This window comes from Pyrgilauda ruficollis, unplaced genomic scaffold, assembly GCF_017590135.1.
Source record: "Pyrgilauda ruficollis isolate IOZ18807 unplaced genomic scaffold, ASM1759013v1 scaffold15, whole genome shotgun sequence".
NCBI classification, from domain to species: Eukaryota; Metazoa; Chordata; class Aves; order Passeriformes; family Passeridae; genus Pyrgilauda; species Pyrgilauda ruficollis.
In genome coordinates, this window is record NW_024513654.1 from 6,768,331 (window position 1) to 6,787,644 (window position 19,314).

Below are 19,314 nucleotides of genomic sequence, written 5' to 3' on the forward strand. Positions count from 1 at the left end.
ACTACCTTTAAAAATAAGAGAGCATTCATTTGAAAAATAGTACCTAAAGAATAGAGCTAGTAATGTAGGAACTGAGCTTTATGTGTGGTTTACCAGGTGCTGTGACCCATGGGCCACAAAGATGAACCTATAGAGGGATAGCTATTGAATGTGAAGATAAAACACAAACCTTCCCTCAGTTTTAAATTAATCAAACTTTATTTTAATTAAAAGTAAAGGCAGAATCAAAGTATGAATTAATCAAACAGAAAATAGAAGCAAATCTGATAGAACCAGAGTAAAACAATTTAAAAATTCTCAGACTTGCTTCTATGACACTCCATGTTACATGCCACATCTCATTCATTTCCCTGAAGACTTCTTTTGTGATAAATTCTGGAAAAGAGAAAGGATGGAATTGTAGAAAATGAAACATGGAGTATAGTATTTTTTTACAGAGAAACTTTTAAGCATTGAGCTGTTTTATTTTTCTTTCTGAACAAATTAATGAGAAAATAAAGTACAGGTAAGTTACATTACTTCAACAGAAACTTGAAACTGATTATAAGAGTGAGTAATGCAAATTTCTCAGGACTGTCATTCTGCTTGATGGTAGTGGCAGCTGTGTCTTTGTACAGCTCAATCAGGGGCTCTAAAATGAACTTTTAAAACCTCTTTGTTTCCCAGAAGGGACTTCAAAATATTTTTTCTCTTTGTATTGTGACACAGACTGACAATCAAGAAATTTGAAGTTAGGATTGACATTCAGAGAAAAACATGTTTTAGTAAGTTTTTGTAAGGAATTTGTGAGTGGACAAAATAAAATACTAGATGAAAGGATGTTATTATCATTTTATTTCTCCATGCTCCCATCTTCCATTTAACTGGCAGGTGGAGGTAAAGGTTAACTTAGCTCCTAAATGCATAATCTTTTGCAGCTTTCAATAAACTAAAATTTATATAAATCCCCCCTCAGTACATCTTTCTTGTGCTAAAAGAATATCTTTAAAATCTTCATGCTTTCCTTTGCTATAGAAATTATATTCCTGTATATTTGGAAATAATCTGAAACAAATTAATATTGGAGCATGTCTGCATCAAGAGGATATCTAGGTATGTGCACAGCATTAAAAACTGCTTATCTAAAACCACTGCCAATCATTCTAAAGGACACCTTTAAAACTAAAATTATCAAACACTTAAAATATATCATTTAAATGGCATACCATTTGCAGAATTTCAATTTCTGTTTGAAGAGTCTCACAGACACTTTCCCAACTATCACCTTTGCATTTTTCCAACTCTTGCTTAAGTCTGTGTCCAAAAGCAAATAAATTTTCAGGTCAGAGAACTGTTGCTGGGTAACTTTTTTTCAGCTTTGGTCCCAATTCTCAATTTGACTTGTGTGAGAAAAGCCTCATTGATCTATTTTCCTGGTTGGGATTTAAGTTTGCTAGTTAGACAAATTTCTGGACTGTGTTGTTTCCATAAACTGTGAAGGATATATGGCTTCACTGGTCATCATATTCCTTATTTAAACACGTGAATTGGAATAGTGATACTTAGAAAGTACCATATGTTACTGTTCTTATCTCTCCTGGGTATCTTCTTGTAGCCTCTGCTGGAGACAGAATGTTGGATTAGATGGGTGCTCTGCTGCCCCATTGCTCCATACCCTCCAAAAACTAGATTTTGTTCCTCTTCTCTCCCCCCTGCTCCCACTCAGCACTCACTGTTTCCCAGTACTCTCAGCCAGGAGTTCTCCAACTTTTCTATGATAAGGATTACTTTAATATAGGTATTTCTCCATTCAAAAGACATTTTAGTCCTGCTGAAAGGAGATACCTCAGCTCTGCACATCAGTGACTGTAGTGGTTTAAATTAATACTTGGTAGGCCCAAAGAAATCTCAGACAGAGCTTTCAGTAGTCTGATAAATACAAGGTGATGAGATTATACTGGGTCTTTTCATGGCTGTCAGAAGAAAAGCATAATGACAAAGATAAAGTTGTTTACCCTTAATACAGTTTCAGGAAACAATCTGAATGTTCTGGAACATACAAACAGACTGAAAATATTCTGCTTGTCATGAAATAGCTAAACCAATGTATTAAAGCAGGACCTTGTTTCTTCTGAAGTTGAAACAGAAGGTAGCAACTATTTTTGCTTTTATATACTATAATAGACAATAAATTATTTGACCTTGCTATAGAGATGTACCTCTTTAGCTGTCCTAGTGCAAAGAGAATTGGTTTTCTACACAAAAATGGCTTTATTAAATGATATATCTTTAAATAGAGGAATAGCTTAGTCACTGTGCAGCTTTAGAACAACAGACTAAGACTGGACTGGAACTTAATTTTGCTGTTCCTGTGGAAAATGCAAATATCTTGCCATCAATATGGAAAAAGCATGAGCTCTACATGCTTCCATTATAAAGGAGTAAATGTCTCTTCTTTCAGAAATATTTCTCATAACACAAGAATTGAAAAGGGAATTTTGAACTATGCTTTAAGAAATGAAATTTTCAGTGCACTGTAGTACATTGTTAGTTTTCAGTCCATCTCATTGACAGAAGTTCACTTCAAGGTCTAGGATCAGCTTGTGATCTTGATTAAATCTTCTTAATTTCATTGCCTTGTCTCTGCATTTTTTCTCTCTGTGTTCTCTGCTACTGTGATATTAGAACCCTAATGTGCTTGGGACAAACCAAAGCCCTACTTAGTTTAATTTACTTCAGGAAAAGACAGAGTCTGCTGGTCTCAGAGAAAATGCTCTCCAATTGTCTGTCACGGTGTAAAACTGATGCACAGCCTGTTTGCCACTTGCTAGCTAGGAATGGTACCAGTCCATGCTAGGTCCACACTAGGGACAGAACAAGCAGAAGATCAGCAGTAGGAGTTGCTTATTTGTGTCTTGGGATTGTGAATTAATTTCTGTTGATGACGTGCTTTAGACGTAACATTTTGTGTATGGATTTTAAAATTTCATTTCAAATATTTTATAAGACTTTTAAGTGTAGCGACAGCACAATTCCTTACATAGCATCAGGTAGTGGTGATACAAGACATTCATTCAAATGTGGTGTTTAATTCTTACATTAATCAATTGATTCTGCTTTCAGGTCTTCCTTCTTTCATATTTAGAAGCTAGATAATTACAGTATGTGCCAGGAATAATATACTCACAAAATAAGAGCTGTCTGTTAGGTTACAGTCTACAAAATTAATGCATTGGAGACGCCTGAGTTACTGAATAAATGATGAAGTTTTACCAGAAGGAATGTGAGACAATGGAACTACTAAAAAAAAAATGTTTAACCTGAAAGCAGATTCAGTCTTTTCATTTTACATTTAAGATAAGCAGGATATTCATATTCATCTTTCCATTATCAGATTGAATGTGCAAACCAATTATTCATGAAACTATACTGTCTCGATGGAAGGCAGGTTTTCTGTCACCTTTGAAAATGGAAAAGGTGTAACTTTTGCTAGAACAAGGATTAATTTGACAATTATACCCTTTTTATGACTATGAAAAAAGGCAGATCTCTTAGGAAAAATAATCTGAGAAATCACATTAGCATTTGGTTCCCCATGTCCTTTGGTTTTGCTTTATTTTTAGCATTTTGTTCTCCTTGCTAACAATAAAATATAGCTTTAAAATAAGTCATTGCACTGGACTAACAGTGTCTTGGCAAGTTACAGTATCGTAGCTCTAATGAACAGCTGGAGCTGAAATGCCACATTTGCAATAGCTAAACCTAGCCTTAAATCAAGTAGGTGGGAAAACAACATCAGCATTTTTTGGATGCGATCTTGTCCTAGACTGAGCTCTGCTATCAATGGCCCATTTTCCATTAGTCTTGAATGCTAGAAGTGACAGAGATGAAGAAGGAGGAGATCACTGAAGATGATCGATTTTGCAGCTCTGAAATGAGCCCAGCTATTAAATGTCATTGGCATTTGTGGTTGATACACATTCTTCTTGAATTTCACCTCTATATGCACGTGGCAAAGAGGAAAAATAATTTGAAATCAATACATGCTAGTATTATAAATTGAACTATGAAGAAAATAATGTTATTGTCAAACAGGTCTCTCTGCAAATCATCCATAGATTCAAATTCCTGGATCAAGGCTTTAGTATCCAAAGCTTGCATTCCAAGAGTAATTTTCTGTAAAGAGGTCTTAAAGGAGAAATAATTTCTGTAGAAGGTAGGGTTAATATCTGATTTTAGAGTATTTTTTTTTCTAGTGGGGCTGAAAGACTCTACCTAATTGTTGTTGGAATTGCAGGAGGAGCAGACTGTCTCTTAGTTATGTTCAGCTGACACAACTACAAATTTTTTTCTGTATTCTCCTTTTTGTCTTTGCCTTGTTTACGACCACCATTTTATTTTTTAGTCATAAATTGGAGGGAAAACATTGTGATGTGTTATAAAACAGAATTGTTTGACACTGATATACAGGGCATAGGCTCCATAGTACAAAATGAAATTCCTTAAGAAGCTATATATAACTTGAGAGTACATATCTTGATTTTTCTGGGATTTCATCATGAACATCAGGAGATACATTTATCAATGTTTTAAAACTTTATTGGGACTGAAGAAAAGTATTGAAGACTTAAGTTTATTGTCTCAAGCTCAAGTAGAGGTAAGACATTGAGGTAATTCTGTCAGTTCAAGACTGGGTTTAAAGCATGTGTATGTTTCTACAGTGAGAGCAAGATTTTGCTGGTATTTAAAATTTGCTGACACTACTAAACAGAATATGCTATTGATACAGTTGGAGAAGTCAATAAATTTCAGACTATTATCAATTGATTGAGGAAGAGATAAAACAAATCCTAAATGGAATACAGTATCCCAAAATATAAAGTCAAGTACTTGAGTTACACAATTAAATATAAAAGTCTGTGCTTGATGGAGCAGAAGGATAATAAAATTAAGCAAGTGATCTAGTAGTAATAATGAAGTCTAACTAGAAGATGAAACTTGGACACAAGGAAGGTACTAGACAACATAAGAATGGAAATTTAAATGCAAATGAAAAGAAATTTATCTACCTTAAGTAAAATAAGAAATTTTCTGCTTTTGCTGTCCTGGATAAAATGTTAAATGTAAAATACATAGTTACTTTTGATTAACGTTTCCATTTTGTGAATGCTTTCACCTATTAATAAGAGTAGTTAGAGGTCTTGAAAAGTGTGGTGGTATTTTCCAAATACATAAACCATCACAAGACATATTTAAGGAATATATAATAATAGGTGAATAAACATGGAAAGGTTAAGGCACACTAAATTAAATTGCACGTCTAGGATGAGATTTGCTTTTGTGCAGACAGCAAACTAAAGTTTGCTTTAAAGATTACTTTTCATTGGAACTGTAAGAATGAGCTACGCAGGAAAGAAAAAAATATACAAGCATGTATGTGAGATGTGAAATGAAATGTGTTTCTAGAGGTCAATAAAATTTCTATTGAAAGGCAGGGAAAGTAAATAGGGGTCAATTGTTCTTCTGGTTCAATGATCTTGATTTATCTATTGGACAAAGAAAACTAGATCTTAATCTAGGTATATTAATATGCCTACTGTATTGCTGAAGTTAGTGTCTCTGTTTTGTACTGCTTTCTTCATGTGTATAATCAACTCAGAGCTAAAAAGGATTTAGAGTGGTCCTTGTTTCATTCTGCTTTATGGGCTTTCTATGCTCTGCTCATCTTCCAGGTTGAATGAATCTTTTTTGACAAGTAGGTGAAAGATTTCTACAAAGTATTCTTACACCCTCCTGGTATTTTTTTGGAAATAACTTTTTTATCTCGTGCACAGCTATATTTTCTTTTGATGTTTATAGCTGTATTTTGCACACACAGTATGCTCAGACCTCTCTGCTTCCAGGTACCTGTTATTGAAGTCCCTAATTGTGTACAAGTAGATAAACTTACATGGTGTACAATCACATTCTTCCTCTTTTTAGTGACTCTTCTGCAAGGTGTAGAGTTTAATTGTTTAAGATAACGTCTTGAAACACTTTGCATTCTAAATCATTAATTAAAACATTAAGCAGGACCAACTGTGACTGTTGTTACCTTCAAGTCCCAGAATTTTAAATTGCAGACTATGACTGTTGTTACTATTACACATGTCTTTACTTAATTTTTTTAATATGTCTTCCCTAGGTTAACTAGTTTTTTTCCATGTGGGATAGCATCAAATACTTTATAAATGTCTAGATGGATGACAGTGGAATTTTCTTTGTCTAACATATCTGTTGTCTTATCAAAGAAAGACATAATTAGTCAGATTTGATCTGCTTTTTGTAAATCCATTCTGCAATTCATAATGGAAAGCTATTTTAACATAATTCAAGCTATAATAGTTCCACTAGGCACTGCTATTAAAAAGAAAAGCTCAAAAAATCAATGAGAAGATTGCCATTGAAAAACTCATTTTGAACCACATATATTACTCCAGAGACTGATATTTTCTGATTATAAAATTTAACATAAAATTAAATTGCAAAAACAAATTTAACCCACCAGAAGAATGCATGGGGCTTAGGCAGTTTGTTGTTTGCATGAACAATTTGTTGAGCTCTAAAGAATATATTTCCTGTGTGATATGTATGAAAGAAAAAATTACTTTTTCCTTCCTAATTTTGGTAATAGTGTTTCTTTTTCTGGACAATGAAGAATAAGAAGGAATACTATATTTTTAGGATTTAGATATGTATACAAAGCTGTGAACTATTTACAAAGTAAGCAGATTTCATGCATTTGCTTTCTGCTATTTCTTTTCTGTACAAGTAGAAGAGAAATTCAGGTTTCAAAGAAGCATTTTATCTTCATTCTACCTTTTAAAAAGGTTTAAAGATATCTATTTTAGGTAGAAATGCTCTGGTTTTAGTCTAAATGAACTTCAACTAGAATTATTTCTAGGCTGTTTTACTTAAGGCAACACAAAAAATTTAAAATTAAAATGTGAAAGAGGATAAATAATTAATACAGTAATTACAGTGAATATAACAATGAAATGCCACAGTTAGGAATTTACTGGTATCAGTTAGTGTCTGTTTGACTCCTGCATTGTTCCACTTAAGTGATGTTACTTGCTACCTGCCAGGGAAATGGGACTCCAGAGAGCTGATGCCAAAGTTCTTTCCTGCTGTTTTGTGTTTGAGAATGGCATTGGCAGAACAGATGATTAAAACAAGGCTTTTGATCTTAATTGCAGCTCTCTTTAGGGAAAAACAAAAAAATAACAAACTCAAAACCCAAAACAAGAAAAAAAAATCCAAGAAAAAAGAAAAGACCATATTTTCTTAAAAATTTCTCTGAATTATGCACCTGTATCATAAGACTTGCATTTTCCAAGGTGCCTGCTAATTACATCTGTGCTTAACGTTCCAATTCTGGTTGGATTTTTTCTGCATCCAGTGTGGATCAGGACAAGCCTCTACGGCAGCTCCAACAGCCGCTGGAATTACTGGTATGTGCTTCTCATGACCCTTTGCAATTCTTTGATGGATTTCAGAGAAATTTTATGAAACTGCAGACGTGGTATGGGGCATTTTTCTCAGATCAAAGATGAATTGCTGTAATTTGAATTAGCTGGCTACGCTGTTCAGCTGAAATGCAATTTACTTTTAGATATATACTTAATTGCAATGAAGATTCTTGCCTTGCCAGCTACTTTTGATATTGATTTTTAAGCTGGGACTAGGGATGTGATACAGTAACAGACTTGCAGAGTGATCTGGGAGCTACATATATCAGGTTATTGATGCTGACTGTCTCTCATGTTTGTTCTAAGGAAGCATCAAAAAAAAAAGTATTTTTACCACTTAAGGTGGTGTGATTTCCATTTCTGTAAAAAATAACAGCAGATTTTGTGCTATTTTATAGGGAAAAAAAGGTATTTCTGACCCACATTACACGTGTCAAAATATCTTTATGTGTAATAAAAATGATTTTCAGTGAAAACTAGAATTCTATTCTTGCAATACACTCTGTATGGGGATAAAAAAACCTAATCTTGTTAATCTAAAAAGAGTTGTTTCTCAGACACAGAAGACTCAATCACATTGATTTTAACATGACCAAAATTGACTCCTGCTAAGATATACACAAGTATATGAGTGTGTCTCAAGAAGGAGAACCTTCAAGGATGAAAACTATGCAACCTCTCTAAGCAAACTGTGCCTCCTCATGATAAAAATGCTTTTTCCTTAAATTCACTCTAAATCCTCTTGCTTCAACTTTCTCTTTTTGCCTTTTGTTCTCTTACTGTGCAGCACTGTGCAGATTCTGGCTCCATCCTCTTGATGACACAGAGGTACCAGAGTGATCAGATACCCTCCAGGGGACTATTTATGTGCTGCACAATTTACAGTGTCTAATACTTTAAATCCCCTTTCATTCTCTTAATTCAGTAGTTCAAACCAAGAAGTGATGAGTAGGCTTTGTTAAACTGAAAAAAATCCCCAACAACTGCTAGAGTTGTAGGAGTCTGGTAAAGTTTGGGGTGGTTCTAAAGAGTCCAGCAGTGACATAGAGAGGCAGACAAATGAGGATTGTCTGCTTGGCTCCACAGAAAAGCAGAATCTATTAGTGCTGACATGGAAATACAGCAGCACCACTCTATTGCTTCTGGCATCTGAGTTAACTTTTTCAGGGCTATCTCTCTCTATGAAGCATTGAGCTTTTCTGATCAAAAGCAAGTGCAAGATAAAAATATGATTTAGGCAAATCTGTGTTAAACTTTTTTCAGTATCTGAAATGAAAAAAATGTTTCAATTTTAAGAAAATGTGTTCAGGATATAACTAGACTTCAAGAAGGGCTTGCATTTTGTGATTGTGGTAATAGCATAGGAACACTTTAAATTTTGCATTGCATGCAATTATCAAATAATGTTAGCTTATCTTGACCACAGAAGGAGGCATTTCATGAAATAAGAAAATCTCATCACCTTTCTTGCCTTGTTTGTAAATGACACTTGCTGATTTTGCAGTTAATATAATTTAATATGTTTTATCCCGTTTTCCACCCAGAGAAAACCAAAGTGTTGTTCTGAAGAGCTGTGAGTTAATTTCATTGCCTAGAAAGAGACACATAGATTTGATTGATCCTTAGGATCTCAGTGGCAAAGCTGGGAATTAAAAGTATGATAATGCTGGCTACTTCTGTACCTTCCACACAGGAAACCTACTATGGAAAACTAATTACACAAATTTGGATATTCAGTGGCATCTTGGCAGTAAACTATTGCATGGGAAGTATGTTAGTTGGAAGGAAGCTGACAGCCTCGTGTATCACCAACCCCAGTATATCATGATTGAATAAATAATGTAAAGGAGTGAAATATAATGTGCTGTCCTGGAGAATCGTTACTGTTATTATTATTTACACTGTGTCTTCTATGAATATGTTGAATGCAAATTTTTTGCTACTGTATGCAGGATTGTGAGCTAATTAATTTTTATGCTGAGGGGATTTTGGCCATGTCTCAACACTGTATAAGAGGTTGAAGAGAGTTAGTAATAGGGCTGATATATCATTTTCTTTCAAAAACCGATATTCAGCAAAAAATGGGTCATTACCAAATCGTCTTTCAAAAAATTGCTCAGGGTTCTCTGAAAAGTTGTAACTTTCCATTGAAAGTTTTCAGATTAAAAAAATCCCCACTATATTTACTTATTTTTGTCAAAAGCTTAGGGATATATAGGAAAAAAACCTGTGATGGTAATATAAGTCGCGTTTTCCTTGATTTTTGTTAGAGAATCTTTTATAAAGAGGAGTTCCTTTGCACTGTCTATTAATTATTTTTAAATATTCCCAGGCACTTCCATCTGGACTATTATAAAATAGCAAAAGGGTGGTCAATTCTGTGGTATGGGGCTTTCCGCATTTGGAGATTTAAAAAACAAAAAAAATTACATTATTTTCTGTGAAGTGAAAACCTAATGTTTTACTTAAGCAAACTGACAAGAAATGAAGTGTCACCACTCAATTCCTGAGAGGACAACTTCTCTGTTAAGAGAGACTGTGCAAGGTCTTCTCTTCTATCTTGGTCAAGTCTTCAATTTTTTTTCAGACCAGCTTAATTAGAAGGCAAACTAGGTAGCAGAGAACATAGAGAAAACAAGTCTGCATTTAGTTGCTGCAATAGAGGCCCAGGTACCCAAGGAGGTTACTGTGGCCAGCCCAGTCCATTGCAATGGGCCCTGCACAGCCAGGCAGCAGAAATGCATTTAGCACTGGGCAGTTCCTCAGTACTTTGTGCACCACCACCATTTTTACAGGACCTCAGGATCTTCCACCCAAGTAGCAGCAGTTGGTGCTTGCTCTTGGCTTCACTGACACCCCTGCAAACACTTGCAGTTTTGAGTTCATTGGGGAGTGTATGTGAGGGTGAAATGCTGAAATCAACAACAGGTCTTGGGGCTGACTAATATAAAATGAATGGCTCTGCTGATTTCAGACAGAATATTGTACATGAAGGGTAAAATAGTCATTGTTACCAGGCTGCAGTTACACTCCTAAAATTAAATTAACAACTAAATAATGTGAGGCCTTTACCTTAAACATTCAGGATCAGTCTGAGGTTTTTCAGTGACTTGGACTTTTTCTGCTTCTAAATCTTTTGTCATTCTTTCTGCTTCCCTGATTACTTTCTCAAGGTCTAAACATGAAATCAGAATTACCCTATAAATATATATTAATCATCCATACTCAAAGACCTTCTACATATTCTAAATTTATATTTTCTAATATTTCTTCATGAAACTCTTTGAAGGGCAGAGGCATCTAAATAAAGAAAATTAATTTTTTTTTTCATTATTGTAATCACATATTGCAATCTAGAAAATTTCATTCCTTTTCCCAAACAATTTAGGACCATATTTACTGCTTTTCTTAGCTCTTACTGTGACACGTTACTTAGATATTGGTAAACAAAGATACTAAAGCACTCATTTACATTATTTTAATTCAGATTTCAAAGTATTCCCTATTGCTGTGGTCACCTTTGATACAGAAGATTTTAAACAATATTTATGTTGATTTTAAGTTCTTTGAAACATTAAATTCTACATTTAAGTATATGACTTATCAGCAAAAGCAAAACTTTCTTTGATATTTACAGCTCATGATTCAGCAGATCTCTGGACCTCAGTAGCAATGACATTTAAATTAACTCTCATTGAAATCCATAATATTTGTTATAATCATGTTTAAAAATGATGTATTACATATTGTAAAAATAAATTAAAATATTGTTACTATGACTCGTTTTGCTTGAGAAAATTGACAGAAAACATATTTCAAAAGCATTTATCAAGCCAGAAATAATTACCACAAGAAATGGTTATCAGGCACACCTTTGAGCTCACTTTGGAGAGTAAATAAATCCTGCTTTAATTCATTCTTCTGCAGCTGGAGTGCATTTAACTGAACATTTTTATGTTCCATTGACTCCATTTCTAAGAAAAAATGCACTTTAAATTAAAATGCATTGCAGTTTTAGCATTCATGATACAATCTTAAATATTCTTAACTACTTCTACCAATCTTCAGCTAGTCAAAAGAACCTTAAATATAAAATAAAATAAACAAAAATAATTCAAATATAACACAGTTTACAGGAAATTGTCATATAATGTATTCATAGCTCTGAAAGAAAAGGATTTTTTTAATGTTATTGAGCTGTTCAACAGATTTTGTTGTCTGGGCATAAAAAGAATGTATTTCTTTACAGTTAATTCAGCTATAAAGAAAGGAAGATGACTGATTGAATAGGTGAAGAACAGACACCTCTCAACAGGACTGAAAAAAAACCCTTCTTAGTATTTTTGGTGTTATATATATTTGAACCTTACTATTAGACAGCATCTGGAATTAATTGTGATTGTTTTTCTACCAATTGGAGGTCCTGACATAATTCCTTGTTTGGAGTTGCTTAAACTTTTCACTTCAGAGTTGTCAGTGTGCCCAGGAGTATAGCAAACAAAAAGACAGACAGGTTGTGCCTCAAGAAAGGTGCAATTAAAGGATGGAACTGAGATGGCAACTGAACTTAGAGAAGAATTTTGGTCACCCTTCAGGTACTACTGATCATTTAACTGCCCAGCTCTGCCTGCCTATGTAAAAAATTAAATGCTAAAAGTAGCACTTGACACCAAATGCAGACTTTTCAGCTGTAGATTAGTATCTTAGCCACAGGAAATAAGATAGAAGGTGTTACCAAGTGCAAACTCCAATGGACAATAATTTTTCAGTAACTTTACAGCAGATATGGGGAATTGAAAGTGCTGTTGCTTGACAGATCATGAGGCTGGAATGGACTTTGAGGGGTCATCTACTGCATTCTTCTCCTGAAGGCAGGATCAGCTGTACCTCTTGTTTCTGAAAAGTGCTGGTTTGATCTTTTATTTTTCATAACCTTTGGTAATGGACACTCCAAATTCCTTTGGTAATGGAATCTTCTAAGGCAGAGAGCTTCAGTTGTCCACTGTTGTTAGAAAGGTTCCTAAGTTGTTATACAGACTCTCCTCTATTGTGCTTTACACTTGTTACTTTATATTCAGTTCACTACAGGTATAGAGAATATATTTATTTCCTTTCTACAGGATACCTATGCAATTTGAATCCTGATATCCATCTTTCATCAGTCTTTTCCTTAATAGCTTAAATAGTCACAGTTCTTTCATTTTCTTCTTTATCATGGGCTCCAGAACTCTGATCACTCTCACTGATCCTATGTGGATTCTCTCCAGCTGGTCCACACTTTTTTTTTTTTTTAAATTTAAGATGAAAATGAGATGCACAGTGCTCCAGTTCAGAACTTAACGGCCCCAAATAGTGAGGAATTATTTTCATGTGTTAGAGGTCAGAATTCTGTTTGTGTCTCAGTGGGTGTTGGCCTTCTGATGTCGTTGACTCATGTTTAGCTGTGATCCATGACGACCCCGAATTCCTTGCGGAAGGGCTGCCCTGCAGTGTGACCCTGTGCTCTGAGAGATCCCATACTCTGTACCTTAACTGAAAATCAAGCTACACTGTGGCAGTGAAGAACCAATGGACATCTATGTATACAATTCTTTTGAAGCTAAGGAAATGCTCGACCATAGGTGATTCTAATCCTAATTCAGTGGCTCTGTACGACCATGAGCTCTGTGCTGGCTGAATTAGACATGGGGAGATGCCTTTTTAGGTTGGTTCCTTCTCCTCACAGTGCTCACGTCAGAAAGGCTGAAGAGGATAGGGAACAGAAGAGCCTTTAATTATGCTTGGTATGTCAGACCACACTCTTTCAGTTCAGTGCTAAACAGCTGTATTTTATCAATTTGTGTTAATCCAAGATAAACTGCTTTAATATAAGACTTACCATTTTTCAACAGAGCTGCCTCATTCTCTAAATCATTTATTTCAGTCTTGACTTTCTTTTTAACATGAAGATCTCTATTACTTGTTAGTCCATATTCATTGTTAAACTCTGTTATTTCTCTGGTAAAATTATCTTCCTCTTCAGCAATTTTTCTCTTTGCATCTGCCTGGAAAAAAGAAAGGGAAGACTGAATAGTCAAGTGAAAAAAGTGAAAGTCTTTGTTAAGCTAGGCAGCTTAACAAAAAACAACACACTGTTGTTTTTTATCCTTAAATTTGTAGTAGGAAAGTAAATAAAATTTTAAAATTTAAAAGTAAAGAAAATATTTACTTTTTCTTATAAGAGCATGAAAATAAGCTATAGCTCTACCATTGTGCCTGTTGTTTTAAACTTTTTTTTTCCTGCAGAAATGAAGGGTCTGTTCTTGATAACGGCATTTTAGAAAAATCACTACATTATGTTATAAAATTGAACCAGCAGATTTTCAGTTCAACTCTCATATTGAAATTAGAAAATTCTGTTCAAAGTCACTAGCTTAGTATGGCAGCTCTTTTTATGCAGGTTGTTATTAAACTAAATAAAAGTGTTGTTTAACCCTCTGCAGAATGCAGATGTACTTTAACTCCCACTATAACTACCAAGAATGCTATTGCTGATAGAAAATCACAGTTCAATTTTCTAGGAAAAAATATGCAAAAGAGTAAGGTTATATTAAATTTCTAAAATTATTAAATTATATTAAATTTCTATATTAAATTTCTAAAATATTGCTGATAGAAAATCACAGTTCAATTTTCTAGGAAAAAATATGCAAAATTAAAATTAAATTTCTTCTAAGAAGTCTTGATTGGTGGCTAAATTAAATAAAATGAAATTTCCACTATAAATAGGAAAAAAGAAAAGATAACTTATATATCAAACTTCACACATATACTGGGAATACTTTGGGTGATGCAGAACTATGACTAAAGTTAAAAAGATATCTGTCTAAAGATTTAGGTATAATACTGGTGATTTGTACTGAATGTTTGAAATTTAGCTCTGCTGATTTAAAGGGCAAATACATATGCAGAAAAGACTGCTCTTCTGTGGCATTTCTTCATATGTACAGATCCAAGAAGCCTCAACAAAGTAAGAGGAAGGCAATATTCAGGTTAGCATCTGAGAGAATTGGAAAACTTGTAAGTAGCTGCCTTTGAAGAGGTGGTGAGGTGTGTCTGGCGTAAAAGAGATTGTGTGCTATGTCAGGATTGCTAAACTGTCCATATTTGCTAAAATGCGGTGTGGGCCTCCCTGGGGTTTTTTTTGATCCTTTTCAATATTTTTACTGTGGATGAGGCAATCCAATTTAAGGTGAGGCTTCCGTAGCTTACTTTTACAAAGGAAATAATCTGTCAGAATTGGGGTTCACTCATACAACAGCAAACATTAAAAAATTAAGTCATGAATATAAAATCAGCTTTGGAGGTAAAATGCAGCATACACTACCTTAGATTATGGTTTAAATGAAATGTGAGAATTTATCTAAGTTTACGTTGTTACATATACTGCTATAAAAAAAACAGTAAAAATTTCCTGATTAAGACATTAGCTTTTCCAGATTTTCAAATGTTAAAGCTGATTGCTCTCGTACAGTAGAAAAGAGCTGTGTGAATATCACAGCTGGAAACATACCATGATTTTAAGAAGACTGGTTCTTTGATTAATAAGTTCAGCTTTTTGTTTTTCTAAGCTGTCTTCACGTTTCTTCAGAATTTCTACATTGAACTGCTTTACAGAAAGATGCTGAACCTTCCAAAAGAAAAAAAAATGAAGTTATTGTTTAATTGTTTAATATACTCTGAAATTGTACACAAAGATCTTGGCCTAATTTAAAAAGAGCTGGCACAGCTGCTGGACTAACAAAAGCATAACAGCTCTTTTTTTTCCCTCAATAACCCTTCAGTATACTGTTAAGATTTTGAAAAGTCTCCTTTCTGTGAAAGACTCATTTAATGGTGCTCTGTCTATCTAAAATGGCATTTTAAAATCTGCTAGGTTTAGAAGAATTTTTTTTCAGGAAAAATATTGACCACATGGGATCCTTTAGCCAACATAATCCAGCGTCCTCCATCTCACAAACCAAATGAGACAATAATGTCAGAATAATATCAGGAGGACAGGGGTCCAGCATCCTGGTTTTGGCTGAATGGCTGTACATGTCATCCACTCTGCAATGCTACTATGGAGTATGCAAAGGAGAGTGGGATATTTTTCTGAGCACAATTTCTGGAATTTTTAGCTGAGGAAGGGTAATGGGAATTAGCTCACTGGTTATTGACAGTTTGATCACAAACCCCCTAAGCCCTAAAACTCAATTTTGCACCTAGGTTTATTTAGAGTTTTATTACTTTTAACCATTAGTTCATCTGTTAGGAGGGTATGCTGTTCAACCACTGCACTTTCAAAATTTGCTGAAGACTTCTCGTTTTTCTAGCACATCTACTGCATCATCATCTTACCAAAGTGCAGATATGTGGTGGGATAAACTATAACAATAACAAATAGGAAGCAGCTAAGTGTTGTAGAGTCTTAAAGGAGGAGAATCATTCTTTTGGTGGAGTGTCAAGTTCTCTTGACTCAGAGCAATGAATAGGGAAAGCAAAGTTAAGATTTGCCCACGGAAAGTAAAGGCACAGGGCAAGCATCAGGAATTTAATTGAACATTCAGGCTGATTCACGAGTGTTTGTGTGTGTAGAAGCAGAAAAGACCAAATAAGAATGGTATTACAGTGGTAAAAATGAAAATATTTTAAAGTTAAATAATGCACATGATTGTGGAGAGGGCACAGATGAAGTGCATCTGATCAAAAGAGGATAGTGGAAAGAAATGCCCAAAGACTGCAATGTGAGAGTTGGAAAGGAAAGGACTAGATTTTTTCCTCATCCCTGATGCATCCAGCATGCTAAGTGTGCAGGTCATGCTTGGCTCAGAATTTATTTTACATATGAATTCAAAGAGAGTAGGTGGTCTTACATCATTGTATTTGTAATACTGTACATAACTACCTTCAGTGTAGTTTCTCCAAGATGCCAAAATTCATCTGTGCATTTGCAATCAATTTTTAAAAGAAGCCATTGAGCTACAAACAGCAAAATGCTGTAATTTGGGTTCTAATTACATGCTACCTGATTTTAGAGAAGAGAGGGAAAAAATGCATTTCCTAGGACTCTTTGATTGACCACAGGCAGTGTCTGTGAAATAGATGTCAAAAAACTTCTGAACTCACTCTCATCATCTTGGTCAGGCATCAGCTGCTGAGCATGCATGTGGTTGGATATGTGTGCTTGTAAAGAACTGCAGTTATTTGGTGTGGGATAAATTGAACAGCATTAGCTGAACAGCATTATTTAATATTATTTGAATTACATGAACTATTGCAGACATATGTAAAGCTAATTCCTGTAGTGAAAAATAAATTACTTTAAATAATGTCAATAACTATATAATCTTTAACCCTAAATACAGTCTGATTGAAATGTATTTTTCTATTCCACTACTGTTCTGTATCATTTCCTATCTATAAATGAATCAATGTCAGACTAGGAAAGCAAGTAAAATGTATTTTTGTGGACATCAGTGAGAATATAATTAATACTGGTCAGTAAAGCACATAAAATTTAATTAGAAATAGTTCTTCAGCTCTTCCCATTAGTAATTTACAATAATGGCTCTAGTCTCGGAACCTTCTGTACCTGTCACATAAACCTGGATTATAAATCACAATGCATCAATAACAAATTAGTAGTATAAACATAAAATTGTGATGTTCATAAATAAACTTATGAGTAAGACTACTGAGGACTGCACCTAACAAGCAACATCCAGATATAATCTGTGTTGGATAAATAAGTTACTATTTTAAAGCACCTTTGGGCTCTGAGATTGTGGCATGCATAAATGTGAGTGTCTGAATAACTGCCTGCGTGATTATAGTCTCAATTTGCAACCAGTAAATATTTGTAAATGAGTTCTATTCTGATCCCTTCTCAGCAATGTTGATATATGTATATATTATATAGTCCATTACAAAAGGCAGAAGAAACTGTTTTAGGAAGGATGAAAGTCATCCCCCAAACATTTATTTTCACAACTAGATGAGGCAATCTCCCAAAGGTCCTTGAAGTTGTTTATTTAAATGATAGGATCCAACAGCTCTGACTTCAAAGGAGGCTCCACATGCTTTCCTGTTGTGAACACACATTCTGTCAGCACAGATACTTAACAGCACAGGGGAGGGTATTTAGACTTAATTTTCAGACACAAGCAAATGGATTTTTAAATAATTCGCAACTACAGGTGTTGTCAGTGAAAAACTCTGGCTTAATCTGAAAATACATCTGCAGTTTGATTAAATGGAAAGAGTATATAAAATCACTAAATAGATTCAGAAACTTTCCTCTGTCTTTGGCCTCCCTAGAAAAACACTTAGGGCTTGTAAGCCTTAACTGGAAGCTCACAGAAAGATCTTCAGTATGTGACTCAAGAACCCGTGAAATAAACACAGGGAATGTTTCCATATATTTTCTGTGAAAGGCCATTAATAAATGGCATTGGACAACCAAGGGATGTGTTCTGCACACTGGAGGAAAGTGCTGTAACAAGTTGCAGGACTGCTGAAACAGGGTATGGCCCCTAAAGACAGCCTGCCCTGAACACAGCCAGGGCCAGCCCCAGGGGTGAGATCTGTGGGAGGAAGGATGTTGATGGACACATTTTTAATTCAGAAAGGCCCAGTGCAGGTTTCTCCACACTGTGCTATCAGCAGGTGAAGCACACTCCTCGAAAGTGCTTATTCCTGAAAGAATAGGTTGTGTATTTGTAAACAGAATGTATTTCATTATTATATACACTATAAATATGCCTGCTCACCTTGGTTTCTAAGTTAACTTTTGCAGCGCTCAGCTCTTCTTTTATTTGGTTAATTTTTTTATAACTTCTATTTATGTCGCATTTAGCTGCAAGACAACAAAAACCTGTAAGAGTATGCGCTCAGTTTGTAAATCCTCAGTTGTTACACCCATATAGAAATGTGCTGGTGGCAAGAACCAGCCACGCTGGCTGTGCCAAGCTTTCCCCGGCACGAGTCCCCTCAGGACACCCCTGTGGGAATGGGGAGGCCCCTCAGGATGGCCGACCTTGTTGGATGAAGCTCCTCTTCTCCCTCGCCTGCTTCTCCGTGAACTGTATTTGCTGGAACAAAGCGTTCAGGTTCATTCCTGGCTTCTCCGGGGGTTCTGTGGGCTCTGTGGGCTGAGCTCTTTGTGAGGGCTCTGGGAACGTCCCCACAGCGCTGCCCTCAGGCCTCGGCCTCCCTGGGCTTGGGACAGAGGTCTGGGGACACGGCTGAGGGAACACAGGGACAGAGAGCGAGGTGAGGGTTTGCCACACTTTTTGCAGAATGGGTGGCAAGAGCAAACATCAAGCAGAGGGGAATGTGAGTGAAGGGGCGGGGGAGCCCACATGGAAAACAAGGAATGGGAACACGCAGGCAGGGAAGCAGCATGGTAGGAGCAGAAGATGTTTGGTAAGGAAAAAGACAGATGACACTGAATCATGTCAAACATGGTGATGGGCACATCTGTCAAGCTGGTTCTGACTCAGGATCTGGGGGGTTTTAGTCAAACAACTCTGACTTTAATTCTCTAGGACCATGTGCTCCATGCTGGTTTTCTGTCATTCAGAAGTTGCTTTTTCTCTACCTCTTCCTTTTTCTGTGCAGTGATCACCATCCTCTCTAAATGTTATATCTGCTCAGCTTTACTTGTCTTTTGAAGATTAATGTCTAAGAAGTAAGAGTAATAAAAGCAATAAAAACTGCTCTCACACAGGAGAACATGGTCAAGTTGACTCTCTGGAATTTACAGTGATCAGATTTAGCTCAGCTGCATTTCACCATGAGTGTA

General features: G+C 35.4%; 1 protein-coding gene across 1 annotated transcript; it reads right to left on the bottom strand.

The window, feature by feature from the left end:
• Positions 1–342: 342 nt before the first annotated feature.
• Positions 343–18,625, bottom strand: CCDC172 (coiled-coil domain containing 172). The gene is made up of 8 exons (XM_041461630.1): positions 18,547–18,625; positions 18,281–18,366; positions 15,043–15,159; positions 13,369–13,534; positions 11,363–11,464; positions 10,563–10,665; positions 1,206–1,293; positions 343–375 (listed from the first exon to the last, which is right to left on the bottom strand). The coding sequence occupies exons 1-8, from the start codon at positions 18,623–18,625 to the stop codon at positions 343–345; spliced, it is 774 nt and encodes a 257-aa protein (XP_041317564.1).
• Between the last annotated feature and the right edge of the window lie 689 nt (positions 18,626–19,314).